Source organism: Tenrec ecaudatus, chromosome 2 (genome assembly GCF_050624435.1).
Source record: "Tenrec ecaudatus isolate mTenEca1 chromosome 2, mTenEca1.hap1, whole genome shotgun sequence".
NCBI classification, from domain to species: Eukaryota; Metazoa; Chordata; class Mammalia; order Afrosoricida; family Tenrecidae; genus Tenrec; species Tenrec ecaudatus.
In genome coordinates this window covers 116,529,757-116,551,632 of record NC_134531.1, presented here as the reverse complement: position 1 = coordinate 116,551,632, position 21,876 = coordinate 116,529,757, and the positions used below count along the sequence as shown (strand labels likewise).

Sequence of the window (21,876 nt, the reverse complement as noted above, 5' to 3'; positions counted from 1 at the left end):
GGGTTTCAGTTTCAACCATGTGCGGGGCTGGGGAGTAAATGCTAAACTGTTCTCCAGCAATCTAATGCAAGCACACATTTACACCCTCTGTCTTAAAAGGCAGCCTGTGACTTTTCTATCATGTATAGTACATACGTTTATTTTATTCATAGGAGCATATCATATATAATTAAAGGTATATCATATATATCACTTTAGTGATAAAGAAGAATATCTGGTTTTTTTTTAAAATAAAGGTGCAGAAGGCATAGGTTTCTTAAACAGACCTGGGGAAATGAAGGAGCAATCTTTAGGGGTAGGCTAGTTTAGGCAAGTTGACTGAAGGGATATATAAAGAGAACACTATTCTTATGATGTAAACTGTATAATAATAAAATAAATGTAAAATGGTCCCAAAGATCCTATTGATTCAGTAACAGCAGCATGAGAAGGGATTCCACGTTTCGGTCACTGTTATTTCTTCTAAAAAAAAGTCCGTGGATTTTTCAAAGAAAATTGGCGACGCCTTTCCAGCATGAAGTGCTCAGTGGTCCTTTTCTAACCCCGTGACTTTAGCTGTCTGTGAAACAAGTAGGGTAAATGTGTGATGTTTACAGGATGCCGCTTATTTCCCTGCACTGAATATCTAAGCCTAGACTAAGAGGGGTCCATCAACTAGCTGACACATGTCATGTTATTGAGTTATGCTCTTAAGAGCTATGAAATCAAATGCATACAGAATATATATGTGTATATTCTAAATATGTAAATGCATCCAGGGTCCCTCACAATAAATGAATGAAGATAATAAGTAATTTAGACCTGGAGTTCAGCAATAGTAGAATGTTATAACACTTTTGCTATGCAGGTTTGCTGTTAAACTGGGGCAAAAATAATGCTTGAAGGCAGGTGTTACCCCTTGTCTATAGTTGTTCTTATATACCAGCCTCATTTTCTAAATCATTTGAAAAGACAGTGAGTTTAAATATAAGGCACTTTAACATGAAACTAAATAGTAAGGATAAAATTTTTTGTAACGTTGACATTTCATCACGAGGGAAAATCGAAACAGGGTGTGGAGTAATTGAATGGCTTTTTCCCCCCACAGCCCAACCTTTGGGAAATCAAAATGATCAGCATGCATCAGATGATAACCCGTCATTTTACCTGTAAAGGAATGTAAAGGTGAAGTTCTATAAATAGCGAGTGCCAAACGAATATGTGCAGAAATTAACTTTTTTATTATATATCATATAATGTAGTAGTAAAGTTTTTTAAGTGCATGAATAAAAAGTTAGTGAAATTACAGGAGGAATAATCTATATAGCTATAATAGGTGCATTCCCTGTGCATCAGAAAGAAAAAAAAAAGAGTTTTCACTCAATTTGGCCTAAAACTTAGTGTTCAGGTTCCCAGGATTCTGACATCAGAACCCGGATAACTCTGATTAGAACCATAGGGGCTTTACAATAAAAGCTAAAATATTGACCATATGATGGCAAAAAGTCTTATTTTGTGGTTAACGTATTCTCTCCTAGCTACTCTCTGATGAAGTTGGTGGGGCTGTGGAGGAGGACCGCCTCCGCCGGGGCGAGGACCTGGGCCGCTCGGTGCTGTAGGCATCTGGCTTGTCGTAGTTCTCCAGTTGAGTCTCCATGAGATCTCTTTGCTGCTGTCTGATGGTCTGGCTGATGAGCCCAGGCAGGGCATGGATGCTACCAATCAAAGTCTCTAGTTTTGTCTCCAGGGTAACAATCCTCTTCTCAAAGTCTTCACTCCTTTCATTTAAGTCGGAAATCATATCATACATGATGTTCTGGGTCTGTAAAACAGGATACAGGTACAGGAAGAGAGAACGAAGAGACTCAATGGCTCTTTCCTGGAAGATGCTTCCCAATGTAACACAGGAACTCAGCTACCTAAATGGTTGACCTTTCAAGTGAACTTGGACGGGTCTGTCTAAGGCCATGATCTAGAAAAGTAAGGTTTTGGACTTTAATTTGATTCAGAGGCAGAAAGGGTGAAGCTTCTTTTCATAGTAAATCTAATGATTTTAGATTGTGTAAAGATAAACCAGCAGGCTTCAAAATAATATTTATGTAGTTGGGCAGTCATTATAAAAAATCAGCTTATGAAACTGAGTTTCCAATATAGAATATTAACGAGGGCAAGGCTACTTTTTAAAAGCAGATTTAAAGCACAATAAATAATAGGACAGATGATCTTGGGATGTAGCAGACATTTTGAGGATGGAATATGAATGAAGTTTGAAACAAACTGGTTTAATGGAGTACTTTAGTAACTTAAAGAAGTAAAAAAAATTCAGAGTATTTTTTATCGTCCTATGTTCCAAATGATATGTCTTCCTCCATTTAGTCAAATGCCATTTGGCAGATTACTACCGAGAGAGTACACAGTTAGAGGAGACGTTGGACATGGAAGCATGCTCTCCCCTTTAAAACAGAAAAAAACCTTTTCATTGTGAATTGGAAGAAGGTTTACAGAGGAAATGGGTTTTCCCTTAAACAATTCACATACAGTTATGTCATGGCATTGATTGCAAACCCCGCAATGTGATATCCTCTATCCCACTTCCTCCCCATATTTCCCAGCTTTATTCTGCCTCCTTTCTTCACCGTCTATGCATTCTGAATTCTGTCTTTGGACCAGTGCTACTGTTTTGACCTCAGGTGGCTTATTATTCCAAGGACTGCCTATCTCCCTAGTGTTCTTGTTCACCTTAAAGACCTATTTAGAATTCGGTTTCAGGATGGAATGCTGAATGGGGACCTGAGTCTTGTGGTTTTTACCAATCTCCAAGATTGATACAATTCCAATACCCTCTTTAGCAATGTCTTTATTGTTGATAAATATAGTTTTATTTTGAGAGTGAATTTTATTTGCCAGAAAAACTAATAAATTTTATCACCGTGGTAAAATAATTTGGGGATTATTAATATAGTTCTAAAGAAGAGGCATGATTTTTAAGTAAAGATATTGAGAACTAGCCATACATTACATTCTAGAAAGTGAGTGTCTTTTTGAAAGACAATTTTAAGAATCTTCTTTTTCTAATGTTTCCATTTTACATTCTTCTGAATGTGCCTATCTTAAGTAACCAATCTTAATACTTAATCCTATATTGCCTGACCAGTAGAAATACTGTGGATGTACTTGTTCTCTGATAGATTTGCAACTGAACTACAAGTAAAAAATCACAAAGTTATCTCAGAATCCACTTGTGTTTCCTATTGTACGTCTAAATCACTCTACATAGGAAAGCCTTTAGTGTGTACATTGAACAACTGATATCAGGAGAGTGCACCCTCGTGTCAGAGCTTTAGAAAAAGTATTCTTTTAAGTTAGACTACCACTTTATATGTGATTTGTTACAGTTTGATTCATCCGTTAACTAAATTTGGGGTGGGCTCCTTCTGAAGCTGCTCTAACAGATACGACCCGGGAGTCTGACCACATAGACACGTACCTTTGCCAGGTCCACCAAGGTGTTTGCTTGGTCATTTAGTTTCCTCTGTTCCATTTTCACACTTCTCAATCTAAAAGACAGAAGTTGAAGTCAGACAGGTCCCTTTTTTCTCCTGGGTACCTTACGGCTTCCAAAGAGCATGCACAAAATTGACAAGAGCAAATGACTGCGTGGATACTGCCTGGAATCTTTGGGGTAAACTCCAAAGTGGTTATGTGTCTAGTACAATGAGAAGCATGCTTCCCCAACACCACAAAAAGGAAAGGAGAAAGAGCAAGGAATGAGATGTCCTCAAGGACAACTATTTACCAGGAAGTTAAAGTCCAATTCAGAAAGGCTCATAAGGGTTTAACCAGATGAGAAAAAAGCCAACACATTCCTTAAAGCCCAGTATCGTGGCAAATAGACATAGGAAGAAAGAGGCAAAGCATCTGGAAGTTTCTCGATGTAGGAGCAATGAGCACCTTCCTATGCCGACATGGCTAGATACAGGCATTAGCCCTGTTTAGTCTGAAATGGAGTGGGTTAGGGATTTAAACCTGATGAAACACAGTGATAAGTGAGATTCTTACGAACAAAAACAAAGCTTTTATTCAACCAGCAGCAAGGTAACTCAAAAACACGTAATTCTCTTATTCTTCAAGGTATTTCATTTGTAAACTGCCATTGAATTTGAAGGAGGGCCAGACCATGCCCTTGGGAGAATTTCCTTTAATTTTTAGTAGGGACTAAAATAAAGGGGACAATTAAATGTACCTGACAGGTTACTTTTAGTGAATTTTCAAAACCCTTTTGTGTAGCTAATTGACAGTCAAATGGCTGCCACTGGAAAAAATATTCAGAATGAGGACTTCTGTTTATTAATTTATTTAGTAATCTGGCTAGTGCTTATTCAAATTATATTACCAGAAATTCAGATTTCCCAATGAAAGAAAAGCGGTTCTTTAAACCTTGTTTCAACAACAACAACAACAAAGTAGCAGCTTACTCTGAGCTACTTGGTGAAGAAAAAGAAACAAAGAAAATCCATGCTAACTTTATATCGATGATGAGTCATTTTACAAACTATACTTTTAATGCTGAATAGATGGCTCTTGGTTATTTTTCAATTTCAATTAAAAGGTAATTACATAAAAAGAAAGAAATTCATAGGGCAAGATTTTACTGCCAGGAAATTTCTCTAACAAATGTGCATGTGGTTTTAATTCATGTGGTTTTAGCAATTTATTTCCATTTTAAGTATGGGAGATGTTCCAGTGTACAGAACCTTAAAAATATATGTGTAGATCCAATATAAAGCTGAGAAAGTTTTGTTTTTTTAAAGTACTTACAATAGTGTCTTTCAGCTATACTTCTTGGTCTTTGCCTTCTAAAAACAAGCTACACAATAAAGATCCCTCAGCCATCAGGTCAATGCAGAGAGGCGCACTGGAGCAGCAATGCGGGCACGGACCGCTGTGCACTGGCCTCGTGTGACATCCCGTTTCCTTGTATGGGAAATGGCTGCTGAGGAATTGCTGGCTTTATACCACCGGAGGGTCTCCTGGCGGTACTCTAGACCTTAAACAATTCCCGAACTGACAGACAGGCAGACAGATAGAGATGTACTCCCTGTAGTTCCCTTCTAATTCTTGATTGTTGCCAGAAGTGTTTCTGGCTGGTCTTAGCCTGTCTCATCTCCTAACCCCTTCCATCCCCTTCAGGAAAGAGAGACACAGTGCAGGATCGGGGTCCAAAGCATTCTGCACTGTCTCAAAAGCAATACCGGTGTTTTAATTGTCAACTACAGGGGGTTAGTTTTTCCATGTATCAAAGAGGCTGATATCCAGCTTCCTTTTCGCAGTGAAGTCAGTGATCGTGTGGTCGCTCACGAATGCCTGCCATTTAGGATCACTGGGTCAGGGATCTGGGACAGCCCGGTGCACAGAGGCAATCTGACCTCCGCAAGGCAGGTGGTAGGGCTGCAGCTGGTCCCTTGGTGAGGTGAGCATGTCATCTTACTCACAACGAAACCTAACTTACTGCTTTAAGCTTGCTGTAATATGTGCTTGACAGTAGAATTTTGCCCATTTTATTTTCTTCTACTCGGGAAACCTAATATAGAATATATCCCCATTTGATTGGAACTCCCAATCTTCTCTGAACTAAAGGCATCGTGCTGATCTTTAGACTGCCAGTGCTAGAGGGGGACTGGTGCACAAGCTACTGAGCTACAGCTGCCAGAATAAAAGGTAACATGCAGATAGAGACTACACTTTCCCCACAAAAGAAGAAGAAACATATGTTGATTTCTTCCTTGTGAACTTCACTTATCACAGGAAAATATCATGATTTTGGATCACATTTCCATAGCAGCAATCAGACTACTAAAATTCACAAATAAAAGATCCGCTGGGTGCATGCAGCCAGTAGGAAATTCTGCAAATGTTCAAAGGAGTGGCTCACGCAACTTACTTCCGAGCTCTATTTTCATTTTGTTGAAATAAAAAGACAAAACAAAAGAAAAGAAACTGTAAAATATCCTGGAATAAAATCACACAGAGTGGAGTTCAGTTGTGCACAGGGGGCTCGATTCATTGGCTGGAAGATCCTGAAGTGATTCGGTAGGATTTGGCATGTAGATCAAAGAGGACACACTGTCCATTTGCCATCCTTCTTCTGGTGAAAGAACTTAAATATGATGTCATCTTGGCCTCTTTGAAAGAGGAAGTTAAGCAATAGGAAGTATTCTTGCCATATTTTTGCCAATGTGATAAGGTTAAAAGGAAGGGCAATATTCAAAATAATGTTGCCTGATAGGCTTTTTTGGGGGAGGGAGGTGGTACCATCTTGTCTCGTCACAAGCTTGGCTTCCTGGAGGCTAGATCATCCAACACTCTGTGCCATACGGATTATGTATATTGAATTTTTTGGTTTGAGGCAAGTTCATGTGGCTTGGTGGGTCCACAGTTGGGATATAAGAATGGGACACACTAATAGTTAACACTGCCACCAGAAAATGGCTTAAGAGATAGAGAAGCAAGAAGTCTCCCAACACCAAGTGCCAATCCAAAAAGGTAGGCACGTGACTGACAAGGAGCCTGGAGAGTGCAGGGTCCACCTGCGATCCGAGAGGCCTCATCTTGGGGAGAGAGGCTGTGAGGTGTGGGAGGGAGAAAGACAGTCGAGATTGAGAGGGGTCAGTAGAAGGTGGGAGAGAGCTACCGAAAAGCGCTCCAGGAAAATCACAGAAGAGGAGAGACCAGGAGAGCACTCTTAAATGAATTTGTAAAATTGCCCTCATCCACCAAGGACTGATTTAACCTGGTCCTGACAGACCAGAGTAAGGCCCGCTGAGACTGAGCACCGGGCGATGGCCTGCCCTTCAGAATCGAGCCCGGTGTGCTTGCCTTCATGATATCACGCCTCAACTTCCAGCACGAAGTCAGCATGAAAGCTCGCTGTGCCTGATTAGGATAATCTAGTCAAACCAGCCCACACCGGCTTACTTAGTTACCTAGTTTCTCACATATAAATACCCCCTGCCCTGCCCAAAGGAGATCCAGACTAGTTTACAAAACAATTCAGAACATTTTTTTTTTTAGAGTTGCTTTGGAAATGCACCTGGCTGGAGAAGAAACAGAATGAGAGCTATCAGATAGAAGCAGAAGAACCCCAAGTGGCTTCTTGTACCAGTCTATGCCCAAGTCGCTAGGGGAAGGGCCGGCTGACCCTTTGCCACAGTGCCCTGAAGATCAGCTCAGCATGCTACAGGATGCCCCTGCCAACAGCTTACAGTTTTAAATTTAGTTTCCCTGATTTTTCTAACCTTTTATTATGAAAAATTTCAAACCTGCAGAAAGGTTGAAAGAATTTTCCAGTGAACACCCTATACCCACCACCTACATTTTCTGCCAAGTTTTTGAGTGGGAATGCATGCAGATGTAAGTCTGCAGTGAGTCAGAGTCGACACCATGGCAGTGAGGTTTTTAAATTGGCGGTGGTATCTGGAGAATCAGCCATGACCACAGGACTAGATTACAAAGATTGTCGAATCTATGTTTAGAATGTGCTGCTATATGAAAAAACATTCCCAAGGAATCAAAGCAGGTGGGTTAGTTTTAAAATTTAATAGGTTACACTGGAAACATGGACACAAGTAAGATCCCAGGAGCGGATGTGTGTTCGCTCTAGTCTATACATAGGCTGGTCACACGCAGCCACTCCGTGCCGTCTCACGCCCACCAAGGAAGTTTCCTGTTCTGTATATGTGAACAACAGGGGTTATCATTGCGAGTACAAAGAAATTATTTCCCCACTTTATGGCAGGTGCACCTCTTGAGTGCACGTGGGCGTTGCTGTGTTGTCTGGTTTGTGGGAGGAACACCCGCTCCTACAGGAGAGCTGTGCCAGGTTAGTCACTGGAAGAAGGGCCCAGTCCTCCAGCGGGAGGACAGGTCTGAGGATGTAGAGGCAAAGGTGCAGCCTCTCTGAGGGGTCTCGGGTCTGAAGTTCGAGGAACCGTGATGCTCTTAGGCGATAGTGCATGGTTACTGAGGTCATCGTGACATCTAGAAATCGGACTTCCTCTGATCCAGATCTAATGTAGTGGTCCTCTCTGTGATTTCCCCTTTTAATTTGTCCTCGATTGTGAAAACTTACTTTAAAATGATAGTCTTTTTCCTACATTGAAGAAAAAGCATAATTATGCATCCAATCAAGTCACAAAACGACAAGGAAATGTGGCCTTCTTAGGAACGCATGTTCCTGGTGGCAAGGCAAAGAGCAGGTGTGAGGAGCAGCGAGGGCCAGCTCCGCGACCACACGTGCAGAGCCTCCCTGGGGCATGTGTGCTCTCCTTTCACTACGGAAGGTAGAAACTGTCCTCGAGTGCTCAGACGTGCACAATGATGGACGTATTCCATGTTCCTAGGGAGCCCTAGTTAAGCCGGTCAACGGGAGGGGCGGGGGAAAGGACAGGAGAATGTACGGTGATTTCCATGAGGAGCTAAGCACTAGACAGGCACAGCTCAGCGACACTGTGGGCCTTGTTCCAAACAGCCACACTAAAGTGAAGATCACATTAAGTCGCATTGCTTTTCTGTTTCCCAGTGCATATAACAGGTATGATTACAGCATTCATTAAGAGCTGTGGTGGTGCTGTAGGTTAGGAATTGGTACTTCCTGCAAGGTCAGCAGTTCAAACCCACCAGCCACTGCTGGAGAGAAAGATGAAGTGATCTGGTCTGTAAAGACTTACTGCAGTGGAAACCCCACGTATGGTCTCCATGCATTGGAATCTACTCGATGGTGAGGGTTTCTTTTAGTTTATTAAGTATGCAATAGTCTTAGGAAAAAGTTTGAAGCATTAAGATTACCAAAACGTGGCACAGAGACAGGAAGTGAGCATATGCCGTTGGGAAAATAGCACCAAGTGACTTGCTCAATGCAGGGTTGCCAAAAACCTTCCATTTAAAAACAACAACAACAATATCTGTGAAGTGCAATAAAGTGAAGCGTAATGAAATGAAGTATGCCTGGATTATAAATACATCACCACATATACTCGTGTATAAGCTGAGTTTTTCAGCACAGTTTTAGTGGTGAAATTAGTTGCTTCCGAGATGTTCAAGGGATCAGGTATCAAGCATCAAGGAACAAAAGAGAATATCATTGTAAATGTGGGACAGTACAGAGTGGGGACCCAAAGCACATATGTACATAACTGGACATCCCCTTATAGAAGGGTCGCGGGGAGATGAGCCAGTCAGGGTGCAATGTAGCAACGATGAAACACCCAACTTTCCTCTAGTTCCTAAATGCTTTCTCACCCCACTATCATGATCCCAATTCTACCTTACAAACCTGGCTAGACCAGAGGATGTACACCGGTACAGATAGGAACTGGAAACACAGGGAATCAGGACAGATGGTCCCTTCAGGACCAGTGGTGAGAGTGGCAATTCTGGGAGGGTATAGGGAAGATGAGGTAGAAAGGGGAACTGATTACAAGGATCTACATATAACCTTCTCTGTAGGGGATGGACAACAGAAAAATGGGTGAAGGATGACGTTGGATATGGCAAGATATGACAAAATAATAATTTATAAATTATCAAGGGTACATGAGGGAGGGGGAAATAGAGAGGGAAGAGATAAAAATGAGGAGCTGATACTAAGGGCTCAAGTAGAAAGAAAATGCTTTGAGAATGATGATGGCAACAAATGTACATATGTGCTTGTCACATGGCTGTATGTATGGATTATGATAAGTGTTGTATGAGCCCCCAATAAAATGATTAAAAATCACGTGCCTCGGCTGTTATTCAGGTCGGCTTATACTCGAGTATATATGGCACCTAAATATGTACAATGCAAATTTCTGTTTCAGTGCTCTCTTGTCCCCTGAGGGCGAGTTCAGAATGGAGAAGATGCATTTTGGCATAGATCGACAGACCTTTTCTTACCAAGGTGGGAGTCACAAATGTTAAAAGCAAGCCTGCATAGCATCATAGTTTACACCTGAATGACTAATACTTACAGTAAAGTGGTGTGAGCCTAGGAAAGAAAGACCCTGTGCCTTAAAATTATCATTAAAATTGACTGCCTACCAGTGTCTACTTTGGAAGTCTATGTCAGTCATGTGATACAATGACACTTACATGGCCTGAAGAACTTAAGCACAATTAACAGTGATTTCATGGATAACTCAGAATGAAACTCAATAAATACAGGGTCTAGAGTAACTATAACAGCGTATAACACACAGATGATCTCAACATTTTGACGAAAGATAAAACACTATATGCCACTATCTTTAAATGAAGTTGTCTAACAATATCTTCAAAAACTTGATAGTTCTTACAATGCAAATTTTTCATTCCGGATTTCGCAATAGATACACACTAAATATAGAAATATATAGAAAAATAAGTTGAAATAAATAAAACTTTAACCGACATGATTCTTTCTAAAGATAGAAAACGAGAAGAGATTTTAATTAAAATGTTAAACAAGGATCCAATGCATAATAAATAATTTTTAATCATGTAAGAAATTGGCAGTTTTTCCTCAGGATTTCATTTATATAGTTATTAAATTCCCAAATCGTGTCATCTGGGAACAAACACGCAAATGTTATCTTCTTTCCTAGCTCATTCAAGAATGATAATCAAGAACAGGAAGCCAACGCCAGGGCGATAAAAGCAGGATGACAATGGAAAACAGTACTTACTGATGAATAGCTTGCAAGAATTTTCTCTGATGTTTTCTTACTTTTGCATGATCTATCTTTTTTACTAGTTTTGTATTTTTGTAAATTAGCCATGTTTCCCTGAGTACATTGGCAGCTGCGTTTTTCACCTGTGAAGAAAACAAAGCAATGGATAAATCCCACTCAACATTGCTTGGGACCATGGTTTTCCTCCTAATAGTCAGAGTGGGTTTTAACTCTTTTATAATAACTATCACTCAATAACCACTTTCCTTTTTCTTAAATCTATGCCTTTCCAGAAGTGATTATTTCTTTGTTTCTCCCTTGGAACATTTACACTAAAATATTCTGATAGTACTGAGTTTTTGTTGCTGTTGCTACACTCTACCTCCCTTCATCAGGAACCTTTTTTTCTTTAAATCAAAGTGGCGATTCTTCCACCTGGAGATCTGCAGTTCTCCAGTTCCCTGGGGAAAAGGCAAAATGCCAGCAGGACTAGGTCGATCTTGTCCTCTGCACGTTGGCTGCGTGCTTCTGGCTGTGTGCAATAGAAAGGGCATGCGTTCCTTGCTTAATGTAGGTGGATGCCGAGCCTATAGGCTCCCCATGTAATTTAGCAATTTATATGCTTAGTGCAGTTTCATTAACTGATTGAGAGTTTGTGTTTTATTGGAAATTTAAAGAAATTCCATTTCCAATGGATGGGGAAATTTAAAGGATGCAAGCATGATAGGAACACTGGTAAGGCTTATTTCAGCTATTGGGAATTACACAGTCTTTACTAAAAGTATTTAATCACTTGCCATTTTGAGTAAGTCTTCAAAAATTCTAACAATATCCATTGACCTCTTCTTTCTTGTATTACATGTATGGTGGCCCCAGAAATATGGTTTAGGCTTGTAGTTTATGAATTTGTTCCATTTAAACTTTAGAGTGATGTTTAACAGTACAAAGGTAAGTAAAAAAAGTATTGCTAGTAGAGGTTTAATTCATCCACACAGAGGTTTATTCAAAAGAAAATATGTTTAAATATGTCTTGGTGAGGAGTGGATGATGGCAGACAAGTTCTCTCAGTAACACACTTGTCTTCATCTTACTACGGTCCGTGCCTTCAAACAAGGTCAAATCCAAACAGTAACTCCAGAGCCAACCTGCTTGGCCAGTTCAATTCAAAGCAGATAGGTCAGTTCGGAAGGTGATGGTGTTTTCTTGGGATTCCAAAGAGGTAATCTTGATAGGTTCCCTATCAAGAAGGCCATAGGGTTATTGAGGCTTTATGATGAAGTGTTAAGAGAGTTGAAAACTGTACTGGTGAAAAGACGGCTAGGAAAGTTACACCATCTCCCCCCCCCCACCCCACTTCAACACGTCAAGGTATCTGCTCATTCTTCATGGGTAGCAAGGGCTGTCTCATGAGGATTTTGCTGGAAAACTACTCCAGCAACCCTATGGACTCTTTTGTTCCCCTCTACATCAAAGAACATCAAACAGGAACACGACTTGAGTCCTCGGGGGAGCTCCCAACTGCCATTTTGATGCGATGCAAAGCAGACGGCACCGAATGCTTTGGGAATGGATGCAGGAGATGGAAACTGTTTGTAGAAATGCACAGACTAGATGGAGGATGTGTTTGGAAACAAGGGCTTAATGCTTTTAATAGTTTGGTTTAATAGAGGTTTCTATGATTTTTTTAGCAATTGTTTTTTACTTGTCTTCATATTTCACAAACAGAGACACAGGCTGGTACACAGTGCTGGATGAGAGATCACAACCTTCCAAGATAGTGTTCTGTGGGGGACAGGACAATGAGCTGGTATTGAAGACTGGTTCTACATTCTTGACTTCATCATTAATTGTGTCAGGCTGAGAAAACTAACCCATTTCATAGGGATTCAATTTTTTGAAACATGATGATGTTTAAAAAAAAAGTCCAAACTCACTGCCATTGAGTTGGTTCCAACTCATAAAAACTCTACAGGGCAGGGTAGCACTGCCCAAGGGTTTCCAAGACTAAATCTTTTTAAAAAAATCATTTTATTGGGGGCTCATACAATTCCTATCACAATCCATACATACATTCATTGTATCAAGAACATATGTACATTTGTTTCCATCATCATTCTCAAAACATTTGCTTTCTACTTGAGCCCTTAATATCTGCTGCTCATTTCCCCTCCTTCCCCACTCCCCCTACCTCGTGAACACTTCATCATTCATAAATTGTTATTATTGTCATATGTTACACTGCCCGATGTCTTCCCCTGCCCTCTTCTCTGCTGTCCATCCCCCAGGGAGGAGGCTATACGTAGATTCTTGTAATCAGTTCCCCCTTTCTACCCACATTCCCTCCACTCTCCAGGCATCACCACTCTCACCACTGGTCCTGAAGGAGTCATCTGTACTGGATTGCCTGTGTTTCCAGTTGTTATCAGTACCTATATACATCCTCTGGTCTAGCCAGATTTGTAAGGTAGAATTGGGATCATGATAGTGGTGGGGAGGAGGAAGCATTTAAGAACTAGAGGAAAGTTATATGTTTCATCGCTATACCCTGCATCCTGACTGGCTCATCTCCTCCCCACAGCCCTCCAGTAAGGGGGTGTCTGGTTGGCTACCAATGGGCTTTGAGTCTCCACTCTGCACTCACCCACATTTACAATGATATTATTTTTTTGTTCCTTGATGCTTGATACCTGATCCCTTTGACAGCTCATGGTCACACAGGCTGGTGTGTTTCTTCCATGTGGGCTTTGTTGCTTCTGAACTAGATGGCCACTTGTGTATCTTCGACCCTTTAAGACCCCAGATGCTATATCTTTTGATAGCCGGGCACCATCAGCTTTCTTCAAATTTGCTTATGCACACGTTTGTCGTCAGTGATCATATCAGGAACGTGGGCACCCACTGATATGATTTTTAGTTCTTTGATGTCTGATAACTGGTGCTTCTACACCTCGTGGTAAGACAGGTTAGTGTGCTTCTTCCATGTGGGTTTTGATGCTTATCAGCTATATGGTCGCTTGTTTATCTTCAAGCTTTTAATACCCCAGATGCTATATCTTTTAATATCTGGGCACCATCAGCTTTCTTCACCATATTTGCTTATGCACACATTTTTCTTCAGCAATTGTGTCGGGAAGGTGCGCATCCTGGAATGCCAATTTAACAGAACAACGTGTTCTTGCATTGAGTAAGTACTTGAGTGGAGGCCCAATGTCCATCTGCTGCCTTAATACTAACCCTATAAATATATGCACACAGATCTGTTTCCCCACACTCTTATATAAATATATTTACATATGTACATTCCAGTCTTTAGACCTCTATAAATACCCTTTGTCACCTAGTTCTTTCCTCTATTTCCTTTTACTTTCCTCTTCTCCCACTATCATGCTCAGCCTTCATTTGGGTTTCAGTAATTTCTCTCGGTTACCTTGCCCTTGCTGAATCCCTACCAGACCTCTCACACGCTGACTGTAAATCTTTACATGTGAAGAAAGCTTCATCGTTCTGCTGAGCAGTGGGTGGTTTTGAACTGCTGATTGTGCAGTTAGCAGCCTATTATACCACAGCCTATTATACCACTAGAGCTCCTATGAGGTGGTTAGAGAATTATTATTATTAAAGTTCTTTTCAGTGTTTAGACTTATAAGGAAGTCTAAGAATTGCACTAAAGCTATAGCCCCAAGTATTTCTTTTTCACAAGAACCAAGACAATATCTGGTTTGTTGGGTGATGGTAAATCTTTGTAATGTTGCTGAAGTTTTCCTTTTGAGTGAAGCTGTTTTTCTAGGGATCATTTTGAAGAAAATTATTGGTTTCCTTCAAATCAGATTACTTTCAGGATAGACTGATTCCTAATGCACCTCCTCTGAGTATTTATTAGACTATGTGCATGTGAGCACAGGAAAATGACGGAAAATGTGCGTATTAAGTAACAATATCTCCATGCACAAAGAAGATATATAGCATCGAGGCAATTCTTTGCTTCTTCTTTAGGTTTTTGGAAATACTGTATTCTTTTTCGAATAGTTGTAGGCATCACAGGTCAGACCTCTTTCCCAGTTGAAAATCCTGTTCTGTTCAAAGGTGAAGGGATGGCTGGGGGGTGAGAACTTTGCTTTCCAAAGAGAGAGCAATGGGAAGTGACTGGCCAGCACTGCCTGCGTTGAGATAGGCCCTGTCCCACTAGACGAGAGTTGAGCCCCAGGTTAATGGTGGTCTCTGTCTTCTTTGATGCCAGCGAGGTGCATGAGGGATCTGCACAGATTGAATGCTCACCAGCCTAAGGCACAGAGGAGGATGAGGAGCATAAAGCCCACACTCTGAAGAGCCTGGGAACTAGGCCAAACACTGAGCAAAATTGATGGGCTAGGAACACAGAGAGAGTAGCAATATGGGACACTACATGGATTTGGGTGTGGGTTCACCATCCACAAACTGAAAACACCAAATGATTTTTTTAAGTCTCTAAGTTTTTATAAAAGCTACTCACTATCTTGATGTATTTTAAATGATTCCTTCTATTTGGGACAGGGAGAAGTTGGCTGAAAGGGTGCAGAGAGCCTCAATTTCAAAGTTCAGTGGGGCAGGTGATGTCCTTGAGACCTTATGTTCCAGGGGTTGTCAGTGGTGAACATTCAGCTTAGCTGACAGCCTGAATCCATCATCTAAACATGAAAACCTGGCAGCTGCATGGAGGAACTTTGAGATGTGTACATTTATCTTAAAACATCTTCTCTGAACACTCTAATAGCTTTTCAAATACAAGCATAAACGTTTTTTCCCCAAGAATAAACTTTTAAAGCATATTTAATTGCTGCTTTTTAAAATGGCATCCATCAAACAATACATCTAAGCAGAATAACAAAACCCTCCATTTGCCTATGACGCAAATGTGTTTTATTTATTTATTTAAAATAATTTATTAGGGGCTCATACAACTCTTATCACAATCCATACAAACATCAATTGTGCAAAGCACATTTGTACATTCATTGCCCTCATCCTCAAAACATTTGCTTTCCACGTAAGCCCCTGGCATCATCTCCTCATTTTCTCCCCTTCCTTCCCACTCCTCCCTCCCTCATGAACCCTTGATAATTTATAAATTATTATTTTGTCATATCTTTCACAGTCTGACATCTCCCTTCACCCACTTTTCTGTAGTCCATCCCCCAGAGGATGAAGTTATATGTAGATCCTTGTAATCTGTTCCCCCTTTCCACACCACCCTCCCTCTACCTCCCAGTATCACCACTAGTCCTGAAGGGATCATCTTCCCTGGATTCCCTGTTTCCAGTTCCTATCTGTATTAGTGTACACCCTCTGGTCTAGCCAGATTTGTAAGGTAGAATTGGGATCATGATAGAGCACGGTGGGGTGGGGGGAGGAAGCATTTAGTAACTAGAGGAAAGTTGTGTGTTTAGGAACTAGAAGAAAGTTGTGTGTTCCACTGTTGTTACATTGTACCCTGACTGGCTTGTCTCCTCCCCGTGACCTTTCCGTAAGGGGATGTACAATTGCCTACAGATTGGCTTTGGGTCTTCACTCCACACTTCCCCTCATTCATAATGATATGATTTTTTGTTCTTTGATGCCTGATACCTGATCCCTTCAGCACCTCGTGATCATGCAGGCTGGTGTGCTTCTTCCATATTGACTTTGTTGCTTCTCAGCTAGATGGTCGCTTTTTTACCTTCAAGCCTTTAAGACCCAAAGGGGCTGACAGTTTCGGGGGAATATGGGAGAGGGGAAGGTGGGGGGAAAGGAAGTGGTGCTAACAAACCCAGGGACAAGAGAACAATAAGTGATCCAAATCAGTGGTGAGGAGGGTGTAGGAGGTCTGGTAGGGTATGATCAAGGGTAATGTAACCAAGAGGAATTACTGAAACCTAAATGAAGACTGAGCATGATAGTGGTATAAGAGGAAAGTCAAAGGAAATAGAAGAAAGAGCTAGAAGGAAAAGGACATTTATAGAAAAGCATGTACATAATGTACATATATTTATATATGAGAATGGGAAAATAGATCTATGTGCATATATTTATAGGTTTAGCAGATGGACATTGGACCTCCACTCTAGTACTCCCTCAATGCAAGAATACTTTGTTACATTGAACTGGCATTCTATGATGCTCACCTTCCCCACACAATCGCTGAAGACAAAGTGGGTGATTAGGCAAATGTGGAAAAGAAAGCTGATGTTGCGTGGCTATCACACATGTTTTTAATAGGACGATTTTCCTTCTCTGTTACTTTTGAGAGGGAACAGACAGAGAATGATCCCAAAGCACCTCTGTGTTTTATGGGCATGAAATCAAGTGGTCCTGAAGGGATCAGTTATCAGGCATCAAAGAACAAAAAAATCATATCATTGACTGCACACCTCCATGATAGGATCGCTGAAGACAAATGGGTGCATAAGCAAATGTGGTGAAGAAAGCTGATGGTGCCCGGCTATCAAAAGAGATAGTGTCTGGGGTCTTAAAGGCTTGAAGGTGAACAAGCGGCCATCTAGCTCAGAAGCAAAAAAGCCCACATGGAAGAAGCAAACCGGCCTGTGCGATCACGAGGTGCCAAAGGGACCAGGTATAAAGGCATCATGCAAAAAAAAAAGATATATGTGTGTATATGTATATATATATGTGTGTGTCTATATATGTATGTGTATATATATGTATATGTGTGTGTATATATATGTATGTATATATATATATATATATATATACCATATTGAATGAAAGGGGAAGTGCAGAGTGGAGACCCAAGGCCCAAGTGTTGGTCAATGGAGATCCCCTCACAGAGGGGTCCAGGAGAGGAGATGGGTCAATGAGGGTGCGAGGTAGTGCCGATGAAGAACACAGCTTTCCCCAGATCCTGGATGCTTCCTCCCCACAACTAGCATGATCCGAATTCTACCTTGCAGGGCTGGATAGGGCAGAGGTTGTACACTGGTACATATGAGGACTGGAGGCACAGGGAATCCAGGATGGATGATACCTTCAGGACCAAGGGTGTGAGGGGCGATGCTGGGAGAGTGGAGGGCGAGTGGGTTGGAAAGGGGGAGCTGATTACAAGGATCCACATGTGACCTCCTTCCTGGGAGAGGGACGGCAGAGAAGAGGGGGGGAGGGAGACTCCGGATAGGGCAAGATATGACAAAATAACGATGTATAAATTACCAAGGGCATATGAGGGAGGGGCGAGCGGGGAGGGAGGGGGAAAAAAAAGAGGACCTGATGCAAAGGGCTTAAGTGGAGAGCAAATGCTTTGAGAATGATTGGGCCAGGGAATGTATGGATGTGCTTTATACAATTGATGTATGTATATGTATGGATTGTGATAAGAGTTGTATGAGTCCCTAATAAAATGTAAAAAAAGAAAAGAGGAGAAAAAAAATGAAAATGATTAGGGCAAAGAATGTACAGATGTGCTTTATACAATTGATGTATGTATATGTATGGACAGTGATAAGAGCTGTATGAGCCCCTAATAAATTGTTTAAAAAAAAACAAACAATAAAAAGAAAATGCTGTGGTGGGAAAATAGGAGCATAGATGTCGTTCTGTGCTTTAATTGTCACATAAAACACAGGGAGGTTGATTTGCACGAAGGGTTGTTTTTTTGTTTAGTTTTCCCCCAAATGAAGAACTCTGTCTTTTAGCAATCATCTGATAATATATATTACAAGCTTCATATTCCCCTTTTGAGAGTTTTAAAACCTCTTAATGGGCAAGAATCATGTCACTAACCTTTGTGTGCCTCTAGCTCAGTACTTTGGGCACATTCAAACCTCAGTGCCACAAACAAAGCCGGACTAACTCATAGTGACCCTGTAGGCAGAGTAGAACTGCCCCTTTGGGTTTCCAAAGTTGTAGATCCTTACAGGAACAAAGAGCATCATCATTTTCTCAAAGAGGAACTGGTGGATTTGAACTGCTGACCTTGTGCTTAGAAGTTCAATATGGAACACACTGGACCAGTAGGGGACATTATTAAACACCCATTTTTGTTTTTCAATCAGGCATGATAGTACATGTGATCTGTCATACACTTCTTGGTAGGAAGAGACATGGGTTCAAAAGTGATTAATCCATTCCCATATATGAATTCAACAAATAGATGGAAGCTGAACCACATACTAGATTCTACTAGGTGGTATTAGGTAGATTCACCTAGATACCTCAGAAATTTAGTATCTGTCATATTTCTGTCACTGATTAACAGACTAAAGTCATTTTGAAATGCAATTTAGCTCCTGTTCCTAAAAATATAAGGGAAGATGCTTTGTTAATAAGATTGCCTCTACCTTATACACACAAAACAGACTGGAAAAATTGAAATATTATTCTGTCACAAAAATGTGAACTATTGTTAAAATATTTTATCTAAAAAAATAAATGGAATTTGTTTTGTGCATGTTATTATCTCCACAGGTCTGTCTAAATAAGGTAGGCTGGATGAACAATCTGGAGGAGAAAACAACGGGACTGACAGTCCTGGGGGGACATGAAATGGGGGTGGTGGGGGGAAAGGAAGTGGTGTTAAACCCAGGGGCAAGGGAACAACAAGTGATCCAAATTGGTGGTGAGGTGGGTGTGGGAGGCCTGGTAGGGCATGATCAAGGGTAATGTAACCAAGAGGAATTGCTGAAACCCAGGTGGGGACTGTGCATGATAGTGGGACAGGAGGAAAGTCAAGGGAAATAGAGGAAAGAGCTGGAAGGCAAAAGGCATTTATAGAGGTCTAGATAAAGACATGCACATATGCAAATATATTTATATATGAGGATGGGGAAATATATCTATGTGCCTATATTTATAGATTTAGTATTAAGGTAGCAGAAGGACATTGGGCCTCCACTCAAGTACTCCCTCAATGCAAGAATACTTTCTTCTATTACATTGGCATGCTATGATGCTCACCTTCTCGACACAACCACTGAAGACAAAGTGGGTGAATAAGTAAATGTGATGAAGAAAGCTGATGGTGCCCGGCTATCAAAAGATATAGCGTTTGGGGTCTTAAAAGCTTGAGGGTAAACAAGCGGCCATCTACTCAGAAGCAACACAGCCCACATGGAAGAACACACCAGCCTGTGTGATCATGAGGTGCCGAAGAGATCAGTTATCAGGCATCAAAGAACAAAAAATCATATCATTGGGTGCACACCTCCATGGCTCAATCGCTGAGGACAAATGGGTGCATAAACAAATGTGGCAAAGAAAGCTGATGGTGCCCTGCTATCAAAATGTATAGCGTCTGGGGTCCTAAAGGCTTGAAGATAAACAAGCGGCCATCTAGCTCAGAAGCAACAAAGCCCACATGGAAGAAGCATACCAGCCTGTACGATCATTAGGTGTCGAAGGGATCAGGTATAAGGCATCATCAGAACAAAAAAATCTTACCATAGTGAATGAGGGGGTGGTGGTGGTGCAGAGTGGAGACCCAAAGCCCATTTGTAGGCCACTGGAGATCCACTTGCAGAGGGGTCTCGGGAGGAGATGAGCCAGTCAAGGTATTATGTAGCACCGATGAAAAACACAAATTTCCTCTAGTTCCTAAATGCTTCCTCCCCCACCCCCATGCCTTATCTTGATCCCAATTCTACCTTGCAAGTCTGGCTAGACCAGAGGATGTACACTGGTACAGATAGAAAGTGGAAACATAGGGAATCCAGGGTGGATGATCCCTTTAGGGCCATTGGTGTGAGTGGCGATACTGGGAGGGTAGAGGGAGAGTGGGTTGGAAAGAGGGAACCAATTACAAGGATCTACATGTGACCTCCTACCTGGGGGACAGACAACAGAAAAGTGGGTGAAGGGAGATGTCGGACAGGACAAGATATGACAAAATAATGATTTATAAATTATCAATTGTTCATGAGGGAGGGGGTTAGCAGGGAGGGAGGGCAAAATGAGGACCTGATGCCAGGGGCTTAAGTGGAGAGCAAATGATTTGAGAATGATGAGGGCAATGAATGTACAGATGTGCATTACACAATTGATGTATGTATGGATTGTGATAAGAGTTGTATGAGCCCCTCATAAAACGATTTAAAAATAAAAACAAACAAAAATGTAATACTTCTATTAAAATAATACTTACCCAGATGACCGAAAACCACTTTCATGGTGTAAATGTCATGAAATGTTACATGTCAGTCTGGTAAAACACATTACGCGTGACATTACTGTATGGAGCACTCCAGTTATTATAACTTGCCTCTACGTGCAACATTGCTTTGTTAAAACCTGTATCATAAAGGTAATTAAAGAATTATCTAAAGGGATGCTTGCTTTAGATTTTTCTACAACCTCTCCTTTCAGAAAAATGTCTCCTTTCAGAAAATGTCTTTCCCAATGCAAGGGGGAGGAACAAAATCTTTGGCAAATTCATTGGCTAATTCAGGGCAATATCTTGTTTCCAGTTCTGATAACTACAGTATACTGTTGCCACCGATGCTGTAGGAAGCCTGTGACATCTGGACGTGGACAATGGTACTAAGCCTGTGCAGGAGTGCTATGATTGTGGAATGGTGGTCCTTTCGTGCTGTGTTTTAACCAATGGGCAGTGTAGGCAAGGGTAATGGTAAAGCTACATAGAGTAAAACTCCTTCAACTTCTCTCACTTTTTAAGCTACACACAGGAAACCAAATTACATAACTGTATTAAAATGTTCTTATTATGGATCTTATTGAAAATTCTTAACAGCATTGGAAACACCCACAGTGGACATTAATATGTATAATTATCCTTCACGGTACATCTAGTTACTTTAAAATTTATGCCAGATTTCTCAGAATTGCTTATTCTAAAGTTTCCTTCCAAAATGAGGGCTAACTCCAAGTTTTCTTCTTGGTTGAGACCCGAATGAAAAGTATTAATACTATATTTCCAAAAGATGTAGCATGACAAATACATTCTCTCTATGAGGTGACAAAAACTGCAAATTTATGACACAGCTGTTCCTATCTTACTAAGCCAGGTGACAAGTTATTTGTATTAGGTGTTCATTTTTGACATTTGGTTATTCTGGGTACATACACCCATTGGCCATTTTTAAACTGTACATTATCATGTAAACTTTTATAATTATATAGAACACCCTCCCTTTAATGCTGTGTCACATGAATGTCCTATTTTCAAATGCAACATTTTCAGTGAACGTAATCATGTAGAAATTATTTTTCATAAACTCAATATCTGAAAAGT

The 21,876-nt window shown here is 40.9% G+C and overlaps 1 protein-coding gene across 1 annotated transcript in view; it reads right to left on the bottom strand.

The window, feature by feature from the left end:
- Window positions 1-1,375: 1,375 nt before the first annotated feature.
- The window catches only part of KCNN2 (potassium calcium-activated channel subfamily N member 2), a 202,240-nt gene continuing 181,739 nt past the window's right edge, over window positions 1,376-21,876 (bottom strand). Inside the window, exons 7-9 of the mRNA XM_075543082.1 lie at window positions 10,680-10,807; window positions 3,467-3,536; window positions 1,376-1,801 (exon numbers count right to left, since the gene is read on the bottom strand). Of these exons, the coding sequence (XP_075399197.1) occupies window positions 1,514-1,801; window positions 3,467-3,536; window positions 10,680-10,807 (486 nt within the window). The 3' untranslated portion in view covers window positions 1,376-1,513. The remainder of the gene's footprint in view (window positions 1,802-3,466; window positions 3,537-10,679; window positions 10,808-21,876) is intronic.